Raw genomic sequence first — 22,761 nt, 5'->3', positions numbered from 1 at the left:
TGACAATGGCGATGATGACCACTTTGGAAAATCCTCCCCCTGATTTCCGTAGAGATATGGCTGGGTTTCTCTATTCCTGTCGGACCAGTATCAGCCGCCATTGTGACTCCTTGACTATATAAGGCAGGTGCTCTGTCCATCTGACAAGCATCAGCATCCTTCACAACCTGTTGGCTGCAAACTTACTGCATCAAAGAGCAAGACTACAGAAGACCAACAACTGACTGAAACCATGATCTCCACACTACAGGTAATGATTTAAAAATCATTTTGTGGGCCTATTTCTTTGTTATTTAATTTTTTATTGAGTGTTCCTTTAAAGAATGACATCAGTAGGCCTATTTCTGCTAAATTACAAGGGATCTATACACCCCAGACTGTAATAAAGGGCATAAATCTTGTTCTTGCTTGAGTAAGTCAAGCAGATTACTTGGTCTGCTTAAAACTGTTATCCACAGTGTCAACTTTAATACAATACAGTATAAAATAAGAATATAGCTTGCACTGTGTAGGTGTTTTTCTGTGAGTACATGGTTAGGAAGAATTTAACAGAGCTCTTGTTAAATGCAGAGCAGAGCACACACTGTACCACACCTGTTACCAGCAGCATAATAGCTCTCTCAAAAGAGGCACACAGGCTGAGTAATATTCATAATAGTGATCCCAGTGTCCACTAAAAGGCTGAATTAATCAGTTCTGAGTTTGACAAAGAAAAGGTAGAAAATCACTGCACATCACAGCCTGTAATGGATCTGAGATGTAAAAACCCAACTATTTTATAGTTTTACACCAAATGTTATAGGTGTCAGTAAAGAGATTCTGTAATTTTTTGTCCTGCAGAAAACCATTAGACCAGTACTGGCTGTCAGAGGGCTGCACAAGTCTGCAGTGAAAGGTAAACTTAACTTTTCAATCAATCACACAAGAAGACATATTTCTTTCTGGTTCAGTTGTTACAAACAGCATTCTTACTTGCAGACAAATAAAATAAACATTTCTACTCTGACCTCTCTCCTCCTGCAGTCTTGAAGCACCCAGACCCTGAGGACACAGTCACAGCTAGTTATGGAAAGTTCATCAGCGGAATAAAGCCTCAGCATTTGTCCTCTGTTGTGCTCCATCGCAGCAAAAGAATGGTGCTTGACAGCATTGGAGTCGGTCTGATTGGCAGCACGACAGACGTGTTTGATTTGGCCCTTGAGCACTGTCAGGTGAGGCACGGAGTAAAGAGGAAAGAATAATTTATCTGATATGAGCCAATAAGACAGATGAAAGCAACTTTGACCTTATACAAACAGTAGTGGTAAGTCAGTGAAACAGCTGAGTGCAGAGAGATGAGTGAAAAAAAAAGTCATATAACTTGGGAACAGGCAGGAGTTTTATGCCTTGTGACCTTTTTCTCCAATTTCTGTTTGACTCACTGTAATTGTAAATTGTAATTTTAATTTCAATATCTTATTTCTTTGTATTGAAACTGCTTGAGATTCCCCACCTCCCGCTGAGTACACCAAGATACCAGATCCTTTTGTGTTTTAAATTATCATGTCTAGACCTCTTAATGATGGGAGCATCTGAATACAAAACCCTGCAGAAACCCCTTATGTGAAACACACCCTCGGGAGTCGGTGCTGGTACCTGACAAAAGAGTGTGAAACACACCTTAGGGGGCGTTCCTCTGACATGAATGTTTAGGTCTCCCCATGTTCAGGGTCTTTCTTCACTCTGACCACTAATGTGCTGATTGACCTTTGCAAAGAAAATTAAAAAAAACCTTGTCAATCAAGAAACAAAGACACTTATTCAGCTTTCACTTGAGGAGTGATGCAGGAGCTTCTTAAAGTTCATGAGACACAATCTGTGTCTGCAAAATGTATTAAAAATACCCTTCTGACAACACCCTGTGTTTACCTGTCTCCATCTTTTCCCTTTCAGCACATGTATGCTCCTGATGACATCAGCACTGTGTATGGACGCAGAGGCACAAGGCTTTCCCCGACACTGGCAGCTTTTGTCAACGGCGTAGCTGTGAGTAAAAATAAGTGGAACAGATGGGTCACTGTAGTCTCGAGTACACAAGACAATTTCAGACACACCAAACCTATTACCACAACCAAACTGCAGCTATTTTATACTCTGCTATGGCATCATCTGGCCAGCCAATCACAGGAGGGCTTGGAGAAAATACTGAACTGACCCCACACTGCCCGTCTGCAGACATATCCAACATTGTGACTGGGCTGCACCAGCAAAAATTAATTTAATTTGGGGTTAGTTCTGTTGCACAATTAAAGTAATCTCAGTTGAGTACATTAAAGTTTTGTGATGTTAACAGAAATTAACAAATCAATCATATTGTTTGCTTGCTAGCTAAAAAGTTAAAACATTAAATTGTTTGATAGTTAGCTAAAAGGTTTACAAAATGTGAACTTGTTTGCTGACCAGCTAACAAGTTTTGTATATTATTACTATATTATTTACTAACTAACTACTAAAAGGCAGCCATGTTAAAAATTAACCATCCTGAAGTGCAAGTTAATACTTGATCACAGTTTAAGTTCGACGTTTTGGTGCAGAAGCATTAAATTTAGTCTAAATCTAGTTTAAAAGTTTGGTGCAACATAATTTCAGGTTAATTTGATCAGGTTTAAAAATTAATCATTGTTGGTGCAACGCAATCAATGTCTGCAAACACTGTTTGGCTTCTATTTCAAAAGAAGCCATTAAAAAGTGAAGCTCGTTCCTCCAGCCTGCGTTTGCCTCCAGTGTTTGAGGCCTGATATGGCAATTAAAGGGATTTTCTAATTCAATGTTAAAGAAGCTAAATTGCATCTAATTATAAAAACTGTTTACAGCTAGCTTCTATGTTGAATTGAAGTACAGCAATGTCATGTTCTTGCTGGTAACGTGGAACTCTATGTACTATTATGAACATCATTTAATTGCTAAAAACATGTTCTTGTTTGCTGCAGACTCACTCCATGGACTTTGATGATACATGGCACCCTGCCACTCACCCCTCAGGAGCAGTCCTTCCTGCTTTGTTAGCACTGAGCGACATGATACCTGCTCACAGCAAACCAAGTGGCCTGGACTTCCTGCTGGCATTCAACGTTGGCATTGAGATCCAGGGCCGATTGATGAGGTTCTCTAATGAGGCCCGGAATATCCCCAAGAGGTGAGTACCTCGAGTTCAATTCAGTGTAGGTACTGTCATTAATAGGCTAATAGCAACATTGCAGTAGCTTTTGCTCTTTTCTGGCTCTCCCTCTGTGATCACTTAAGAGGTATAAAGCTAGCTCCTCTTTTAAGAGTTTTTATTTGTATTCTGCGTGCAGAACAAGCATCCAAACGAGGCTAAAGAGATCCATATTTGACTCTGCTGATCTCTGCAGTGTGGTTTACAAGGAGGCCAGTGCAGTGTAATGTGTGTGTCTCTCAGTGGTGTCAATGAGCTGTGAAAGGCGTGTTATTATGTTAATCTCAGGGACAGCAGAGACTCTGTGGGAAGTGTGTGAGCACAATTAGCCATGTGGAGGTAAATATTACACAGGACTCCATTTGGCAAGTGTTTACACCAAGTCAAATGACCAACTGCATTATTTGCTTGTTTATCAGATACAGAAATGACTGAAAATCTATTTGGTTTAAGCTGCCTCCGCATGTGGAGAGTCACGTAAAAGAGTAGCTGTCAGTACAAGATGCTATATCTGTAATGATGGAGTCACAAGAGTAAATTGTTCCACCTGACCAAAGTCCTCCTCTTCACCAGGTTTCACCCTCCCAGTGTGGTGGGGACCATGGGAAGTGCAGCGGCCTGTGCTCGCCTCTTGTCCTTGGATTCCTCCCAGTGCAGTCATGCCTTGGCTATAGCTGCTTCTCTCTCTGGAGCCCCAATGGCTAATGCTGCCACTCAGTCTAAACCCCTCCACATTGGTAACGCTTCACGGTTGGGGTTAGAGGCTGCTCTGCTGGCCTCCAGAGGCCTTGAGGCGAGTCCTCTTGTCCTGGACGCTGTGGCTGGGGTGGCTGGGTTCAGTGCTTTTTATGAAGACTATGTGCCGCAGCCTTTAGAATCACCCAATGATGATGGCCATATGTTCCTGCTAGAGGAGCAGGACATGGCCTTCAAGCGCTTCCCTGCCCATCTGGGGATGCACTGGGTGGCAGATGCCGCGGCCTCGGTCCATAACCTTCTTGGGGGTTCCGGTCCTGGCACTCTCTCCCCAGCTCAAGTCCAAGACATCGTGCTCAGAGTCCCCAAATCAAAGTATATCAACAGGCCTTTCCCTGACTCCGAGCATGAGGCACGCCACTCCTTCCAGTTCAACGCCTGCAGTGCTCTCCTGGACGGCGAGGTGACCGTGCAGTCCTTCATGCCCGCCGCCATGAGCCGCCCTGAACTTCTTGCTCTGCTGAGCCGCGTTCACGTGGAGCATCCCCACGACAACCCCGCCAATTTCAACCTCATGTATGGCGAAGTCCAGGTGACACATGTTGGGGGAGACATTCTGAAGGGACGCTGTGACACCTTCTACGGCCACTGGCGCAACCCGCTGACCAATGAGAGCCTCAAGAAGAAGTTCAGGAACAACGCTGGGGTGGTCCTTCCCTCCGAGAAGGTTGAGGGGCTGATTGATGTGGTGGAGGAGCTGGACAGACTCGTGGACTGCAGGCCCCTTCTCTCACAGCTGCAATGAACACTCACAGACACACAATAACAGGAAAAACATAATTTATTGTACAGAAACAAATAAATATTTACATTAAAATGGATTTAGAACCACACATTTGTCAAAATCAATTCTGTCACATTTTAAACTAATGTACATTGTGCTAAATCATTTTATTGTGTTATTCTATTCTATTTTATTTTATTTTATTTTATTTTATTGTATTAAGAAATTAATGTAAAATGTCATCTAGTTATATTGCAAAGGGGAAATGAAGGAATATTTATGTGTTGACTATTTTACAGTATTGACATTATACATATATGTAAGTAGTGTGTTGAGTTTTTTGTGCCATATCATGAACTGTTAAAATGTTAATTTAAACAACATGAATGCTGGATGCTTGTAATGCAACAGGATTTCCTCTTTGACATTCTAACATCCTGTTACACAAATGTAGTGTTTTTGTTGTGTGTTTTTGTTTTAATAAAACTACTGAAAAACAAACTGCCTGAGAAATTAAATTGTTGTGAGAAAACTAGAATGAATTCTTTGTGGCTCAGAAAAATGGTGGCATCTCTTCTAGTTAACCACATGTATTTAAACACGTTAATAATTAAAGCAAGACAAAGTGTATTAGAAAAGATTCTGTTGAGGAATTTGGAGCCTAATGAAGTCATAAAGTAAATACATTAGTCTGTCATCAGGTTATCACTGTCAGTAAATTATTGAAAGCAAAGTGGATATCTGCAGTCCTGTTTTTATGACAAACATTTTTTGTGTATCCTTCAACTGACATAAGCAGGAACTTTGCAGAGTAATAAAAAAAAGGTTCTCTTGTTTCCCAGGTTTGTACACTGGGAGTGCAAAAAGATTTTACTTTTAAATGTGGAGCAGTGATGGATATTTCATATTATACACATAAAAATTACAGCATAGAACAACTGATAAACTGTACAATTAAACCAGATAATGAATGCCACAATGGCATGTAAAAGAAGCCATTTGGATGAATTCCATGCAGATTATTTCCTAACAACTGATAACACTAATTCAAAGATGAGTTTTCCTCTTTCTCTCTGATGATCTGGCCAATGTTCAGTTAGCTCTGGTTATTTTAGCTGTGTACTTTTCTAATGCACAATGTGGCTGTTAAGCAGAGTGAATGCTCTGTGAATGTAGCTTGTGTTCAGGTGCCCTGTTCAGTGTCCTTATCCATTGTTTATATCTTAAGTAACAGTATAGAATAGAATAGACCTTTATTGTCCATCAGTGTGTCTCACCAAACATAAAGCAACTACACCAGTTAGTAAAACAAACACATGTGAAAGTAGAAACGTGTCAAAAATCAGAAATAACAGAGCCTTAAATACAAGGAATGATCTTTTATTTTCAGATGAAAAAGCAACGATTCTTACAAGTGTTAAGGTTCTCTTAACAAAGTAAAAAAAAAAAAAAAAAATCTCCCTCAGCATCCTTTTGGTCATACACCTCAACAGCCTTTTCTGTATATAATTAACATAGGAACCATTGGTCAGCAGCAGAACTACACATGAACTGTGTCTCTGCACAGCTAACTGATGTTATCAAGCCCAATCTGAAAATAGAGTGTGAGTTGTTTGAGTAACCGTAATTTTTGGTCTCAAAAACCTATGACTGAAACTCTAATTGTACAAAATAGGTCCATCAGACAAGCCGGGTGCAACAACTACATGAATTTACACACACAAACAAGAAGTCTCAGGAGGATCCCTCTGATGTTGACTGGTTATAGTTTGACACTTCTATTAGATTGTGGTCTGGATCTCTGAAGTAAAGGGAGGTGATGGCTCCCACAGCTCCACTCCTCTCCACCGGACCCTCCTCTATCTCTACTCCACACACCTGCAGAAGAGAAGAGACAACACAAACTGACACTGAGCATTTCAATGGCACAGTTACCCAAAAATGATAATGGTTATGAAATGTGACACACAAAATCGAGTAGAGGTGAAGAGCTTTTAAAAGAGTTGGCCGTTTACAGGATTAAGACTGACATTAGTAATTCAAGGCAATATGGATGAAAATGGATGAAAGACCTTCAGATGTGCAGCTACTGTGGCCAGAGGGGTTTTGGTGATGAGGCACAGGTCTGCAGAGCCTGAGGTCGGATGTTTGGCTTTGGGCTCAAACTCCTGACCCAGCTGGTGAAGGTTAAACTTCTGCTGCCCAAATCCCAGAGCCTTACGGTTTCCCTGGAAAATGCAGAGATGGCATGTGTGGGTATGAAATGTGTGAAAGCTCAAGATCCCTCATACATCGAGTGGAGCCCTCTCCACTCAGTCAATGTATAGCAGCTAACGTGATCAAAGTCTGCCATCTAGTGGTTGATCTCTCAAACCAAAAGCACAAGGGTAGTTTATCTTTTCTGGTCCCTGTGTAAATAATATGATATTACTGACTATGGCTGCACAAACAATCAAAATGTTATCAAAAACGATTTCCTGCAATCCTATTGAATAATTAAATAACAATACATCTTTTTCACTGCAGCTATTTTGACATGAAACATTAGGGTAAACGCACTATCAATGATAGTAATTAAGGTTGCTCCATTTAGGTCAAACAGAGCCAGAGTGCTCATTTGAAGTGGAACGCTCCGTTTCACTAAATGGAATTAGCATCATTGGTAACGCCTGTGTTTACTCTATAATTTCATATCAATATAGCTGCCGGGAAGAAAGCATTTATAAAATACATTTATTTTACAAAGCACCTTGCATACCTTGAAAGTGATCACCTCCATGCCGAGGACTGAGGTGTAGAAGTTGACAGTGTCTGGCACACTTTTCACAGTTAGAACCAAATGATCCAAATGGCTCACTTCAACTGGACAGGCTGTTTTGAATCTGACAACACCAAGTGTTTGGATGGAGACTTTCTACGAGAGATACAACAAAGAAATTATAAGGATTTAAAAAAAAAAGATGTCGATGACTTGTACAGAAAGTATTACAATTCAATTCAGTATCAACAGCGCCGCTGCGTGGTCAAAGTGTACAGTACATACTGTACGTATCTAAACGGTGGAATTCTCCTGTAGTTATGGTGATTACCTAAAACGTCGAAGTAGCTTAGCAACGACTTAGTTAACTACCCTTATTTCTCGAACGTAAACTGAATCGGGTCATGTCATATGTTTCGTGCCGGTGGTTTAGCTGCCGTAGTTACTATTCTTCTACAGGAAGGTCAAAACTGTCGTTATACTTTAGCAATTTCAGCCCGTACAAAGTAAAACTGGAGTGTGACAAAAGATTTAACGATATCGGTTAGCTAATTTTACCCGGTAAAAACACAATTTACCTGTACCCAGTTCCTTTGAAAGTGCCATAAGTGACTCCCAACCGTCCGCAGCGCCATCCTTGCCCGTAGTGTGACACCGGTACTTCCTTGTTTTTCTACCTATGTGGACTGAGAAGAGAAGTGGCTGCAACACTACACTGGCCATATCCTGTTAAAGATATGCTGTCCTAATCCCGTGAAATGGAAAATATACTTGAGGCTGAAAAAAAAAAATTTGACTTGCAAATCATCCTAGGTGAGGTAAAAGAGGTGAACGTCAAAATATTACATCATTTTTTTTAAACCAACCAAGTCATTCTCAAAGTTGAGAATAAATTTTGATGCGATAACTGTATTCTGTTAAAGGGGAATAGAATGTTAGGACTATTTTTTAATTGTGAATCAGGGCAGTCCCTCTGAAATGACCTGCAGAGTTGACAACAGCCCAAATCCATGTCACCTTTGACACTGAAGACAAGTTTGGTACTTCTGTTCTTAATATTATATTGCTGTTGGGGACGTTTTTTATACATAATTGCAGATACTTTAAGACTAAATCCTGCCTGAACCATTGGAAGAATGAGCTATGAGCTATTCTTCAGTCACTCAAAGACATTTGTTAATGCTAAGATTCTTAAGTTGTTTTCATTTTTAAATTAATGAGATAAACCCTGTTACTTTATGCACTACAGGCTTTAAAAAATAATTATGTTTTTTTTTTTGCTAAACCTGAAAAAGATCTGTGTTGAATAAGACATGGAAATGTACTGTACTGGTTTGTATTTGTGTTCAATTTAAAAAACAAAACAAAACAAAACACTGAATAATGTTTCAAGAGAGCAAAACATACATTATCTATGTAAATGAATGTCTTACTGTTACCAGACGTCTCCAGTGTCTGTAATGTTACCTTCAACATCAACAACAGTAATATTAAACACACAGATTATTTGCTGGTTGTATTCAAATTACAAATTACACTGCTTCATGCTTCAGTAACTGTAGGTTAAATCTGGTTTAACACCCTGTCAATACCTGTTGTTAAACATATTTTGTATATAGAGCAAAATGGGTGTGATCTTTAATGTTGATAACACTGACAGGAAGGGGACACCAAGCATCCTTTACTGGCACTTTGCACCATGATTATGCTCATCATTATAAGTAGCTGGGATCAGCTTTAGAGAAAAATGTAATACATACGACATTTACAAAAGACCACATATGAACTGGTAAAGACAAATGTCAACGAACAGTCCAATCAAAGCAAAGATGGACATAAAAGTATATTTGAACCGTTGAACATATATATGTCATAATAACTAGCAGTGTGTGCACCTGGATGCAGAATATAATTACCCAAAAGCACACTGACTGTACAGAATGCATACCTGCAATGCATTTTGAAGCATAACAACTTTAATTCAATAGTTCAATAGTTTAATTCAGCGGTTAGTTTCATTTAACACCCAGTTAACATACTGCACTGGGTGGGTCACAGAACAAGGCCAAAACTAAAGCATGGCCAAATAGGGAACATACATTTCATTTACATTTTTATGGTATTAACAATGAAAACGTCTTGCATTGAAATTTTTATGCCCCACAAAGGGAGGTAATAATCGTGGCAAAGACATCAAACAGTGAAACAAGAAACATGACAGGATGGCATTGATAGTGCTGCCCTTTTTTTCCTTCTGCCAGTGTTCCTGTTCATCAATAGTGCTAGTAAAATCTACAGAACTTCTAAATAAAATAAAAATGAACTTCAAAACATTTTAAAAGGTTATAAGTCTTCATTTGAGATTTTAGCCATGAACAATAGTTTTTTAATAACAGCATACATTTATATCATGGTTTGTATTTCTCTACTTTCACTTTAGCATGTATTGCACACTGATATGGAGCGTCTGCTCATGAGGCAGGTTACAGTGGGCGAGCATGTTGACTTTTCTACTGGAGCCTTTTATGAGACAGGACAATTATGTCAATTCAAACCTGGTAAATATCAGACATCCAAACCTTTGGATTAATAACTTAAATTGTCACTTGAACATTAAGGTGGACCTACATGTAAAGGAAACTTGAGTAGGCAAGTTCATATAAGGTCAATTTATGGTAATTTCACTCCATAATACCAGCTTATAGAACATAATTTATCATTCAATAGTTAAAGACACCCCAATGTGTTTGTGGAAAAACAAAGAATCAGACCAGTAGCTAATGGATGACAGGACAAAGTGATTGTGAAATCATTGTTGTACATTAAAAAATAAATGAGCTTTTTACATGTGGGGGGGGGGAAAGCAACTATAATCAAATTTTTGACATGTCATGCCTGTTAGTTTAGTATTTTTCAGGTGAGAAAATTCACATGCCAAGTACTTGATATCAACCCCATATCTACTACCAATATTGAGGCATCCCTAATTTGTGGTATGATTACTACTCAATCATTTTAATGATCAAGAAAATAAAGATGCTATATGATCACTGCAAAAGTTATCTAGTTGGATTTATCTTTCCTTTATACCTGTACATTTTTTAACAATTTAGCACACATTTTCATGGTATATGCCACATCGAAGTAGTAGTTTGTGTCTTTCAGGTGAAGAAAAAAAGGGAGAGTACAAGTCACACTTTAAATGGCAAACCAATTAATGTCCTACATCCTTTGGACATCACAATCTTTAAATAATTCTGCTTTGTACACCGATACAACCTATTAAGGGATGCTTCTATAAAGAGTAATTGCGACCAACACCACCTTAATCTTCATATGAGATCATTTACAATCCAAAACCAATTCACTGATACAAAGTATGATTCAAAATTGTTTTTACAAGCTTATTTACAGCTAATACTTTGAACTGATTTAACTAGGAACTGTCCCAATACCCAACTTCTGGTATATAAGGCGCCATTTGGAGCTAATACAAAAGAGCACATGTGCCTGAACTGCCTGCAGATGTGCAGCATTTGTAACCAGAGGACTTGTTAGGAGTTACAGGTCTGCTTGTGAGCATGGCTTGATGCAATGCAACAAACTGCCTGGCCACTACAGGTTGATTCAGCATGCATTGCTTGTGCCTAACTTTGGACTGCAATGATAAATGTCTTAATGAATATGTCCCAATGTCACTGAATGGAGCACCCCAAATCAAACCTGTGACTGCATTATGATCAAACTCACAAATGGTATGAAGAGTGAACAGTGGAGACACATTTCCTCAAAGCCTTTCATAGACTTGGGATATTAGATTATGTGGGCTGAGACAAAGGACCTGCAGTCTTTTATAAACTACACCACACTCTCTCGGTTGGCCGATACCAAGACAGCCCTGCGGCAGATAGGGCAGGTGGAGTTTTCAGACAGCCAGCGATCGATGCAGTGCACATGGTACTCATGAGAACAAGGTAGCTTGCGTAGCTTGTTACCTTCTGCATACTCAGTTATGCAGACACTGCAAGTCTTCAAGGCATCACTTTCGCCAAAGTTGCGCATGGAGAGGTTGTCAATCTGCTCTTTGGTCAGCCCTTGGGGCTGGTCCTCATCATCATCGTTGAGGAGAAAGAAGTGGGCGAGCCGCAGGAACGGCAGTGAGCTGGGCTCCTCTAGGCTAATAGGTGGTCGAGGTCGAGCCCTGCCACCAGAGGCAGGTGGACCAGTGGCAAGGCCCTCATCCACATCAGTCTCAGCTGTCCTTGCTCTGCCTCCAGCAGCCACAGGTGGTTCTTCAACATCAGCAGTAGGAGCGGCAGCAGGAGTAGTATCTGGGTTGTTGAGGGCTTCAGCCAGATCCACAGGTGTGCTGGCTCCACGGTTTGAATCTGAAGAGTCAGAGTCTGAATCCATGAGGTAGCCGAGTTCGCCAAAACCAGTCATAATCTGCCGAATCATAGACTGGAGAGCCATTGAGGTTGCCTCACCCAAACCTGCATCAGAGATTCTACGGATAGGGATGCGAATTGTGCTGACGTATGTCCTCACACCAGCACGCTCAGAGCGTGAGAAAGTCCTACGAAATCCACCACGCTCACTCTCATAAAGAAATGTGTTGTTAGAGTTCTGCGAGCGTGACCGAGTACGACTAGCAATGCTGTCTCTTTGGCGATATTCGCCTGGGCGCACACGACGCACCTGGAGATCAAGCATAATAGTAGGGGGGCGGCGCCCTGCTGCACCCACTTCCCCCCCAGCAGCTTCTCCATCCTGAGATGCAACATTTTGGACCTCTGGGACCAGTTCTGCCCCAGCCCTAGGTTGCTGAATGTCACTATCAGCAGTGCTTTGCCTAGAAAGGACATGTTGTCGAGTCCGAGAACTGCCCTCCATTTGAGGCACAGGGGGGATGTTAGTGGCAGAGTGGGGACCTTGAGAGATGTGAGCATGACGAGGATGAGGGAGACCATCCAGCTGATCCAAGTTGAGAGGGGAGCGGCTCCTGGCTGTACGGGCCCTAGTCCTGCGTGGTTCTGGGCTGCGGCTGCGGGGTCTCCTTTGTCCTCTACGTGGAGAAGTAGAAAGTGGTGATTGTACCAGCAGGGCAGCAGGTGAGCTAGGTGGTTGCCCTAAAATCTCTTGTGAAACAACCTCTTCTAGTTCAGGCTCTGGTTCCACTATGACAGCCAACTCCTCTACAACTGGTTCTTCCACCACTTCTGTCTCCATGGGGACCTGTGGTTCAGCATTTGCCACAACTTCTTGACCCTCCGGAGCCTCCTCTGGAACCTCCTCTGGAACCTCCTCTGGAACCTCCTCTGGAGCATCCTCTGGAGCATCCTCTGGAGCATCCTCTGGAGCCTCCTCCGAAGCCTCCTCTGGAGCCTCCTCCAGAGTCTCCTCTGGAGTATCCTCTGGAGCTCTCTCCGGAGCTCCCTCCGGAGCCCCCTCCGGAGCCCCCTCCGGAGCCCCCTCCGGAGCCCCCTCCGGAGCCCCCTCTGGAGGCTCCTGCTCCCCTTCAGCAGCTGCCTGTTGTTCAGCCAGGTTGCGGTTCACACTGATTTCCAGGCTGAAGCGGAAATCGCCACTGTTTGGGTTGGTCTGGCTCACGGCCCGCCATGACTGGTTTCCACGATGACCAGTTCTGGTTGTGTTGCCTGTGCGCCTCACTGTGTTCAGCCAGTCCAAGAGACTATCCCCACTGGCAGGGTCCTCAGAGCTTTCAGGTGGTTCTGAAAATCAGTAGGGATAACCAGGGATAAATCACATCTGAATTTGACAGTAAATTAAAGAGTCAGAAATAAAGAAATCGTAAGCTCACCAGCTGGATCTTCTCCACTATCATTGCTGGCAGTGTTATTCTGCTGTTCTGGACCATCTTTGATTTGCTGAAGTCTACTAAACAGCTCATCCTCTGTTACCTCTCCTGTAGGAGACATTACAAAACAATACAGTCTGTTATTAATGAATACATTTTTGGCTATCCACATATTCCTTTCTTGAAGGTTATTAAGTGTTTAGGTGACTCCCTCTTCTCTAGTCTGACCACCAACGTAGGCTGGAAGGAAAACCTTGCAGGTGGCTGAGAGGGGCAGAAAGCTTAAACTCCCTACAATAAGAATGGGACATTTAATACATAGAAAGAAGAGAAGTCAGCAGATGGACACATTGCAACAGCTATATATCTGAAATCTTGTACTATACTGCATAAGTAATGTAAATGTGTCCAAAAAAGGAGAAAAGACCTGATTTGTAATACCTAATTTTTGCAGTGTATTGGCCCATAGAGCTGTTTGGTTTTCTTTGAACACAGCAACAGGACCATACTGAAAACCTCCAGACTTACCAGGGCATGCCACTGTCCATTCAATGCCCTCTCCTTGTAGGGTGCTCCACTAAAGGATGCTCCAAAATTCCCCCTCCCACTGTCCTGGGACAGAAACGGATTGGACGTCTTCAGTAGTCCATAGGCTGTTGCATTTTGAGCATTGTGACAAATCCAAAACTATAGATCGCTACCTAAGCTTAATTTTTCTCTAAAACTTATAATTCTTTTGGGCAAGTAGGATACTTGTTGGACTGTAAACTGTCTTACAGCACTTCTTTGTAGGGCTCAGCAATGTTATATAAATTCTAATGAGCACTACCTTTAAAGTAGAGATGCACAATGTTGGATTTTCACTGATATGCTAATATTTTCCTACTCATTTTGGTTGATGCAGATATACGTATATATTTCCTTTCACCTAATTGCAGAGAACATCAAGTCTCTCTAGCAGTGGACTTTAAATATTATCCCAACTTCTTATCGTGATGGACCCCTGGCAGATGCATAAAATACAATGCTTTTCAAAATGTACACAATCACTGGGCAAGATAAGAAAACTATTGCTTTTGTTGCTGGTGCCCCTTTTTCTTTGTTCTTCATAAATGTGACATAATTATTTGGAGACGGCTATTCAGATGGTCAATTAAATTTCTAATACTGAAGGAATGCAATTTGGCTCCTTGTCACATGAGGAACTGAGTAATCATTACAAATAGCATCTTTGCTATCTATTTCAGACATCATAAAAAGCCTTCAACCACAGAAATACTTGCAATGCATGTACATAATTTAAATGTCATGAGCCTGTCCCATTTTGGGCCAATACCAATGTTGCATTTCAAAGCATTTATTAGCCAACACCATTAACGTGGCAATATTATCGTACATCCCTACTTTGAAGTAACACCAACCTAAAATAAATACTGAAAATCTTTTCAAATCTAATAGTCAAAATCTAATTTTTAGAATTTATAAATGTATAACACTGTAGTAGATAAATTGCAGGACGGCACAATATAAAAGAAGATGTCATGTGATTTAGTTGTGAGTAATTAAGTGAGTAAAGTGAGCATGTCCACTTTTTCTTTACAACTTGAGACACTGTAGCTTACTTAATAGCCTTGCTGGATTACTTTTGACTATGAAGTACAGTACTTGACACACTGCGTGCATAAAGGTTTTTAGTAAGCTATGAGGTATTCCTCAAATAAAAATGTTTTAATATAAATTAGTCTGAAGCAGTATGAGCAGTTTTTTTTTTTTTTTTTTTTACCTTTTTGTCAGCCAATCGCTTAAAACTTTAAACAAAACAAGGGAGAAATGGAATTTTGTACAGCTCAGACTAAGAATGGAAAATGGGAGCAGATAAAATAACAATGAGGATTTAATTGTTGGATGAAAAGTAATACAAAAAAGACTAACAACCTTTTGAGATGGTCAAAATTATACATCAGCATTTTCAGCCACAGATTACTGAATAAAGACTAGTGTAAAGCAATTTAAGTTGTATTACCTGGGGTGCCCAGAAGATTGTTGTCTCTCATTAGACGATAGTCCTCATCACTGAGATTGTTGACAAACTGATAGAAGGCCTCCTCCCTGCCTAGACGGTCCTGCTGTCTTCTGCGCTGTGACTCTGGCTGGTCACTGCCACTCTGCTCCAAGCTGTCAGACCCCTCCATTGATTCAGAAGGGAGGGAGGTCGAGGGATGTTCTCCAATCTTCAGCAAGATCCAGCTGCAGAAGGAAATAAAACCATAAGATATACATAATAAACGGGTAGATACGAGCTACATGTTCACTGTACATCTACTTAGTAGAGTTAGTAAGACTGTACATCGTTAGAATATCAATATGCAACAAGCACTACCAAAGCCAATGTAAACGTCTCAAGTGACACCTTTAGGTGTTTGCACTCAGCCAGCCACGTTTGGATTAATGTAATGATCGATTCGGTGTTTTACCATTAACCAGAGAATTTGTCATCTGGAAAAATTCAGGTAAAAACAGAGAATCACACTCTATATATCAGGAAAACGTCGACCCAATAGCTAATGTTAGCATGGTTCACGTCAACTGGTTACAAAGCAAACTGACATGCTAAGTTATCTTAACACAACACTGGCTAACTGAGCTACTGCGCTTATCGTTACATACAGCGTACTACTCTTGAACACATGGTAAATGTGACTGTTTAATAGTTATAACTATTGCGAATAATTTAATGGTTCGTGTGTTTGTAACTCCTGTGGGAGAGCAGTATGTTGGTCAAAGTCGAGATAAAAACAAAATGGCATCATCTGGCTAAGCTTACGTTAGCTTGCTAGCTATTAGCATTGTACACGGCTGCTAACACTGACAACTTCAGTTAGTACTAGCTTTTGAGGTTTGGCCTTTTGTGTTTACAGTAATATGTGAGGCTAATACACGTCTGATGTTTGGGTGAGTATGATATCAAACCAAGCTTCTCAGATCACCAAACAGTCCCGGTGATATTGAACTTTCACTGCGCTAGCGATAGTTAGCTTCCATATTAGCTAGCCGAGTGGCTAAAGACATACGCTATCAACGGTGTTTCCAACGTTAGCTAACGCTAAGTTACCCAGTAACTTCGTGATGAGTATCCTCATCAACGTAAATATTGAGATTAACTGAGATGTCGATGATGTAATAAAACTGAATCTGAACTGGATATTCGTTTTGTTTATTGTTACTGGACAATTGTGAAAAACAAAGAGTTAGAGAAAAATTAAATTAACAATTCGGTTAGCATCACTGCAAGCTAACTAGCTAAGCAAGCAACGTCAACCAGTGACGTTCACAGCCAGTAGCTAACCAGAGCAAACAAGCTAAAATTAGCTAGCTAATGAAAATAAAGGTAATCAGAATGAACAAACAGCCTGTCACAAAATCCTTGTTACATTACCCGTTCAATGGTGTTAGACGTAATGTAATCGTGCAACCCAGTTGTTCTTCTAACGTTCTCTAATTAACGCCTGACTGTTTAGCGAAGTGCGATTTCAGGATTCCATTTTCTTTCTTTTAGGAAGGCTACAATAATCTTCCGGAAACTGAAAAAAATTAAATGTTTCTCCCCGAGTTTAACCTCGCAGGTACACAAAGGCATGGGCTAAATGGTTAGAGTTAACGTCCGCCAATCACTACGAGCGAGGCGGGGTGAGTTGTATTGAGCCAGATAAGTGGCGCTGCCTGAAAGACTATACTCAGGGCAACAAATACTCGGGTTCTCCAGAGCATAGCATTAGAAAAAGGATGTTTGTTTTGGACAGTGTAGATCTGTTCAGCTGTAGCGTCACGATGCGGTTGTAAATGCAAATACTCCTCTGCAGTATACAGACTATAAGACAAAGATCTGCACACACACACACACACCAGTATATCACATTATTAAAAGGCTGTTGATAAAATTATATGTCTTCCGTTTATAATCATGCATGGCATCTGCCCAATAGCATCCTATGGTTATGCACAATATAATTTCAAACAACTACTATGTTTTATAGTTAGGAGTATAATACCATAATTATTGTAATAGGGCTTTTAATCCCATTTTTACCGGAGGTGTGACTGATATATCAGCTGACCAAAAATTATTGGCCCAATATTGTTCTATCTTCCTATCTGCCTATATCTGCATATAGGCCTGTGTTGTCCGTTATGCACCTAAATATGTTTTTCACATAATGTAATGCATTTTTTTTTTATTTGTTAGTATTATAGGTAGCATTTTAAGTATATTTGAATATTTTTCTTGATGATATATTTTGCTCTATTTGTGTGGGGCATTTGTTTTTGTTTTTACATTTATAGTTATATATAATTATTAAGATATCATTTTAGTGGTGCTTGGATAGCACAGCTGATGACACACGCACCCCACGTAAGAGGCTGTGAGTCCTGTGCAGCAGCCGTTGGTTCAAATCCCACCTGTGGTCCTTTGCTGCATGTCATTCCCCCATTCTCTCTCCCCATTTCCTGTCATATCTTCAGCTTTTACTGTTAATTACTTTTCAACTAGCAGTGGGAACTTGTGAAAACTCAAATTCCATTGATGAACAGGCTGTTTCTGCTCTGCCATCATGCCGGTTCATCTATGGCTAACACTGCTGACAACACATTGTCAGACGATGAGCAATTTATCACGGCAAAAAGAAAAAAAAAACTTAAAAAGTACAGTATGTTGAAGTTACATTAATCATAACCTCAAAAGTTTTGCCAAAAGTCTGGAAGATTATCTTGAAGTGTATAAAAGAAAATGTACTACCTGAATCTAGTTGTTATAAAACCAGAAAGATAAGAATATTAATTCACTTTACACAATTTGACATTGAGGATTAATTTTCTCCCTAGTTGCAATAATAAAAAATATTGCCTGAAATGTTATTTTTGCTAAGCTATTTTAATTACTATGTTCCTAACCTGATACCTTCTGTCTGTTGTTGCTTTTTGGCCCAGTAACTTGTAGTAATAATAAATATTAAATTTTAGTAATCCAATTAAATTAACTTGAGTGCACAAAGTAATGTTTAAGAATTGCAACATCAGAAAATAGTTTCTGGAAACAGAAATCTGTCGCAATTTACAGTAACTGTATGTGAAATACTGCACAATGACGTGATGATGTAAGACATAGGAGTGTTGCTATATACCGGTGTTGATGATAACTGAGATGTTTAAAAACTGAAATACTGTTGAAATACTATTGATATCGTGACAATATCATAATCATGAAAATCTGACATTGTGACAGGCCTAGTAAGACATAATATAAAAACATGAATCATAATTTTTTTTTAACTATTTAACTAAATTCAATCTACAAACATTATCCCATAATGTCACAAGGATTTTTGTTTTCACTTTTACACATTAATAAATATGCTAGGAATAAATTATTTGTGTTGTAAATCCATTGCATCGACACTCTAAATGTACTTACAATCTATCTGAGTGAAAACATAAAAAGGTCCAATAACAGAGTTAAATTCAAGGCGAATGGTATGAAATCCTCTTTATGCTTAAAATTATCATTTTAAAAAACTAGAAACACCACAGGCATACAGCAGGCACTAGACTTGTGTGTGGGTGGAGGTGGGACAGTATTGATACAGCAGCATGCCAGAGCAGACCCAGTGGTGACCCTTTGGCAGTAGGTGGCATCTACTTACAGGCCATTTTGTAAACCAGTGTGCAAAAAACTAGCTAGCAGCCACAGTTGGGAAGTTGTTGAAAGCCTCTGCAATGGCTTAAAGCTGGCTACCACACAAAACAGGATTTACCTCTCAGCAGCACTGTGCCATCCTATTGAGCTGAACTCACCAGATTAGTCTATAAAGGTTTGTATTTAAAGAAGTTGCCTTCTTTTAGAACTAATCTGCCAAACATGAGTTTGAGTAATTGTGTTGTTTGTGGGTTCTTGTGACTCAATAAGTACACGCCTACATCACGAAAACAAGCAGAAATAGACATGCTGATTATTTAAAAATATTACTCTATAGTCCTCTCAGTAATGATGAAAAAAAACACACACACAAACAGTTGCCCTAATGACAAACAATTGTCCTAATGAGAGGCTCCATGGCGGCCTATGCAGCATAAGCATGCGCTGACAAAACAACCAGGATCTCATTTAATAACCACAGGTGTACCTGATCCATTGCACTAGACATTCCATCTTATAATTTGCCCGCTCCCTTATCTGCTATGGGTGACTAAAGAACAAAAACAATGCTAATACCACCTGACAATTTTGGAGGCATACATCACAGGATCTGTTTATGGTCTCAGACAGTATCTCCAGCTCCAATTAAGCATGCCAGAATGAGTTGCAGTGTGGACCACAGCAGCCCAGCTCAGAGTTATGGATGAGCAGTCACTCTAGCAATGCCTGACCCTGTGTGCTAATTAGATATGACATTAAAATAACATGAGCTGGAGCCAGACTTGTGCAGAAATTAAAATGCCTTTCGTCCAAGAATCTTTCAATATAACGAATAAGGACAGACTAATTGGAATTATCAAGGTAGTATTTACACTTACACATTTTTTGGCAAGAACAAATAAATGTAACAGATTATATTCATACTACTGTTATTGTAGTAGTACTACAGAGATGGGGGTCGAGGGTATTTGCCTAACAGATATGTTACTTACACTTCACTCCTGACATCTCAATAGGTGTTTTCACAAAACTGCATGCCGTAAGCTTTTTTAATTATTATTATTATTTTAATAGACTGAATTTGTTTACTGAGATATTAAGAGTGTGGAGATTTTATGTTTACTGTTTATACTGTAGTTACTGGCTAAAGCAATGGGTGGGCGTTAAAAAACACAACCCAACTCTCTTCAGAAAGCAGCATTCAAAATCTTATTTTAATTTGTATATTTACTCCATAAACATTATTACAAAACTCAGCAAGTTACCAATATTACATTATCACCATACAGGCTTGATCACAAATATTTAAAACCTTTGCAACAGTTACAACAAAACAAAAAACAAAATAATACTCAAATAATTTACATGAAAATCTATAAAACAGCAAATTGTTCACAAATTATATTTTTTTCCAAGTTTTCTTTTTTTTTCTTTGCTTATTTGTGTTTTGCACAGTAACACAACACTCTCACAACAAGATCATGGTCTTATTACAAAACTCCCAACAAAATGTAAATATTTCTAGTTTTCTGTTGATACTTTCATATTTTGGTTTTTAAAACCAGAAACTTGTCATTGTATATCCTTTCCACTGCCCATAGAGGCGCATAAAAGGTTACTCACACACACAAATACTTCACAGCACTTTCTAAGAAAAATATACACTTACAAAATATGTTACAAATTGGCACACAAAAAATATACAAGATTTTGTAGTGTCAAGAGTTCATTAAGATTCCTTCTGGTAACAACTCTAGACAGTATATATAAAGCTCGGTAATCTTTTAATGAAAAGAGCAAAAGTAATTCCAATCAATGTCAAAGAATCATGAAGTGAATACATCAAACATAACATTATAATATACATTCATAAAGAGGGTTAGGTACCTAATCTATTTTGCATTTCTTTTTTTGTTAACTCTGGGAAAACAAAAAAACCAAAACCCCAAAGAAAAAGAAAACAATTGTCAGCTTTCTTAGCACCATTAACATGAGGCAGCTCAACAGTGGCACATTTTAAAAAGAAAGAGAAGAAAAAAAGAAAAGAAAAGTATGAACTCAGAGAAGTACATTCAATTTGACAATAGGCAGAAATGAGAGAAGGCAGACTAAATGGGCTTGCAGCCCATGTGGAGCTTCCCATCAGCAGCTTGTCTTGGTCCTAACCCTGATACACTGGAGAAAAGAAACAAAGGATCATGGCAGAGAGGAGAGAAAAAAGAGACAGAGAAAGATTGATTATGATTCTTGCCATATGCAAGCAATCAATTACTATCACCTGTGCGTCAGAATTACCATATCCAGTGTGACAAGGCCTGTTTTTACATCAAGCTTCAATTTGTCCGCACATCTCCATGCAGTCTCATGTAATTACTGCTACGTTTAAAAATGATATTCAACATTCAGAGAAGAGAGAAAATAGAGGCCTATTTTTTGAGTATATATTTTTAAAAGATACTCTCGTAAGCAGTTGAAGGGGCTCTTCATTTCTCCTGAAATTCATTTAAATCAAGACATTTAAGAATTGATTAAACATGATTGTATGGTTCATTTTAAGGTGGATTTATCTCAGGGTAGTGAGGGAGTGAAGGAGCCCAAATTAATTAATATAAATAGCCTAGAACTACACTGAACCAGATAGCACCTACTTTTTTTTTTCAATTTGTGCCTTTTATTTGGCCTTGATTTTCTGCCAAGTTATTGACCCATCAAAACTGAGATGAGACTTAAAGACAACTTATAAAAGAAAGCACCTTCAAAATAAAGATGTTAAATTTAGACATTATGTGAAAAAAAATAACCAAAATAATCAGACTGACTACACCTGTGGAGCAACTTAAAGCATGGCAGTGTTTAAATGTACAAATTACATGAGAATGTCAAGAAAAATTACTGTTTAAATTACCATTTCAGGTAAGATAGAAGTAAGATTCCCACGTGGAGCTAATGCAAAGACATGCTTTCCTTCATTTACAAGATTACTGATTCCATTTGTACTGAAAACTGCTTTCACATTCACATTAAATCTAACTGCAAAAGTGTAATGTCCATTCACGACTGATGCGTGCACCAGAATCTCTATGAGTAATAAACTGCCTTGATTTTTCCAGTACAAAACAGCTATTCAGCGAGGCACAGCCCCAACTGACAAATAATTTCCTTGCTTACCCTCAAACATCTGCACTACACTTTCCTTGGTCCAGAGAAAGCTCGTTTGAACATCTCTTTTTTTTTCATCTTCTTCCTCTACAATAGCCTTCAGAGCAGATCTCCCCTTTGCCTCTCTTTTGTTGCTTCTCAGTGCCAGGCGATGTTGAGGTAAATTGAATTTGGCAAACAAAGTGGGGGAAACGAGGAGAATTCAGAGTCTTTCTGATTTGGTTTAGTGAGTGGTGGTGTACCACTGCCAGCTGTTGGTGCCTTTCATCAGAGAAGAGAGAAAAGTCCCAAATAAAGAATTCCTGTAGTGGCAAGTCTCTGTACGGAGTCTCCAACCCGAGCAGCCAATACTCCAATGGATAGAAAAGAGGAACAGCCAATATTCACACATATATAAGAGGTCATTTACACAGCATTGTTACTTTTGGCACATTGATTTTAAGATTATAATCATCTTTTTTTTGCAAATATTGCATGTCCCTGTACAACAACATTGACAAAAATACTCTGAGGGTGGAGCTTTTATGAATTTGCAAGGCGTAAAAATGTAAATTTAGATAACCAGTTCCTCTTAACTCCAGAAGAAAAAGAAACGTTTGATAAAAGGAAAATGGGGAGTCATTCCAACTTTCAGGGGGAAAAAGACAACGTCTGATAT

The 22,761-nt window shown here is 39.4% G+C and overlaps 3 protein-coding genes and 1 long non-coding RNA gene across 5 annotated transcripts; 1 reads left to right on the top strand and 3 right to left on the bottom strand.

Annotated features, from left to right (window-relative positions):
- The first annotated feature begins 108 nt into the window (after positions 1 to 108).
- Positions 109 to 5,177, top strand: LOC146326994 (cis-aconitate decarboxylase-like). Its single transcript, XM_084719369.1, has 6 exons — positions 109 to 250; positions 841 to 895; positions 1,024 to 1,211; positions 1,933 to 2,025; positions 2,970 to 3,175; positions 3,770 to 5,177. Exons 1-6 carry the CDS (start codon positions 233 to 235, stop codon positions 4,695 to 4,697), a joined length of 1,488 nt encoding a protein of 495 aa, XP_084575495.1. The 5' UTR covers positions 109 to 232; the 3' UTR covers positions 4,698 to 5,177.
- An 863-nt stretch (positions 5,178 to 6,040) lies between these two features.
- On the bottom strand, positions 6,041 to 8,111 carry LOC146326993 (glyoxalase domain-containing protein 5-like). The gene is made up of 4 exons (XM_084719370.1): positions 8,013 to 8,111; positions 7,435 to 7,590; positions 6,749 to 6,904; positions 6,041 to 6,554 (listed from the first exon to the last, which is right to left on the bottom strand). Exons 1-4 carry the CDS (start codon positions 8,067 to 8,069, stop codon positions 6,411 to 6,413), a joined length of 513 nt encoding a protein of 170 aa, XP_084575496.1. The 5' UTR covers positions 8,070 to 8,111; the 3' UTR covers positions 6,041 to 6,410.
- Positions 8,112 to 9,392: 1,281 nt separating this feature from the next.
- Positions 9,393 to 16,959, bottom strand: rlim (ring finger protein, LIM domain interacting). Of its 2 annotated transcripts, XM_084719371.1 has the most exons (5): positions 16,689 to 16,959; positions 15,276 to 15,499; positions 13,256 to 13,360; positions 12,916 to 13,166; positions 9,393 to 12,846 (listed from the first exon to the last, which is right to left on the bottom strand). In XM_084719371.1, the coding sequence occupies exons 2-5, from the start codon at positions 15,442 to 15,444 to the stop codon at positions 11,293 to 11,295; spliced, it is 2,079 nt and encodes a 692-aa protein (XP_084575497.1). In that variant the 5' UTR covers positions 15,445 to 15,499; positions 16,689 to 16,959; the 3' UTR covers positions 9,393 to 11,292. The 2 variants fall into 2 exon arrangements, with proteins under 2 accessions (XP_084575497.1, XP_084575498.1); XM_084719372.1 differs by lacking the exon at positions 16,689 to 16,959 and having other exon boundaries at positions 9,393 to 12,711; positions 15,276 to 15,470.
- Positions 16,960 to 20,139: 3,180 nt separating this feature from the next.
- LOC146326991 (uncharacterized) lies at positions 20,140 to 22,731 on the bottom strand. Its single transcript, XR_014770620.1, has 2 exons — positions 22,113 to 22,731; positions 20,140 to 21,119 (listed from the first exon to the last, which is right to left on the bottom strand). It is a non-coding gene; the product is annotated as an uncharacterized LOC146326991 (long non-coding RNA).
- Positions 22,732 to 22,761: the final 30 nt, after the last annotated feature.

This window comes from Lutjanus erythropterus, chromosome 5 (assembly GCF_056507025.1).
Source record: "Lutjanus erythropterus isolate fLutEry1 chromosome 5, fLutEry1.hap2, whole genome shotgun sequence".
NCBI lineage: Eukaryota > Metazoa > Chordata > Actinopteri > Lutjaniformes > Lutjanidae > Lutjanus > Lutjanus erythropterus.
The sequence above is the reverse complement of the archived record's forward strand: the minus strand, read 5'-3'. Positions and strand labels throughout refer to the sequence as shown.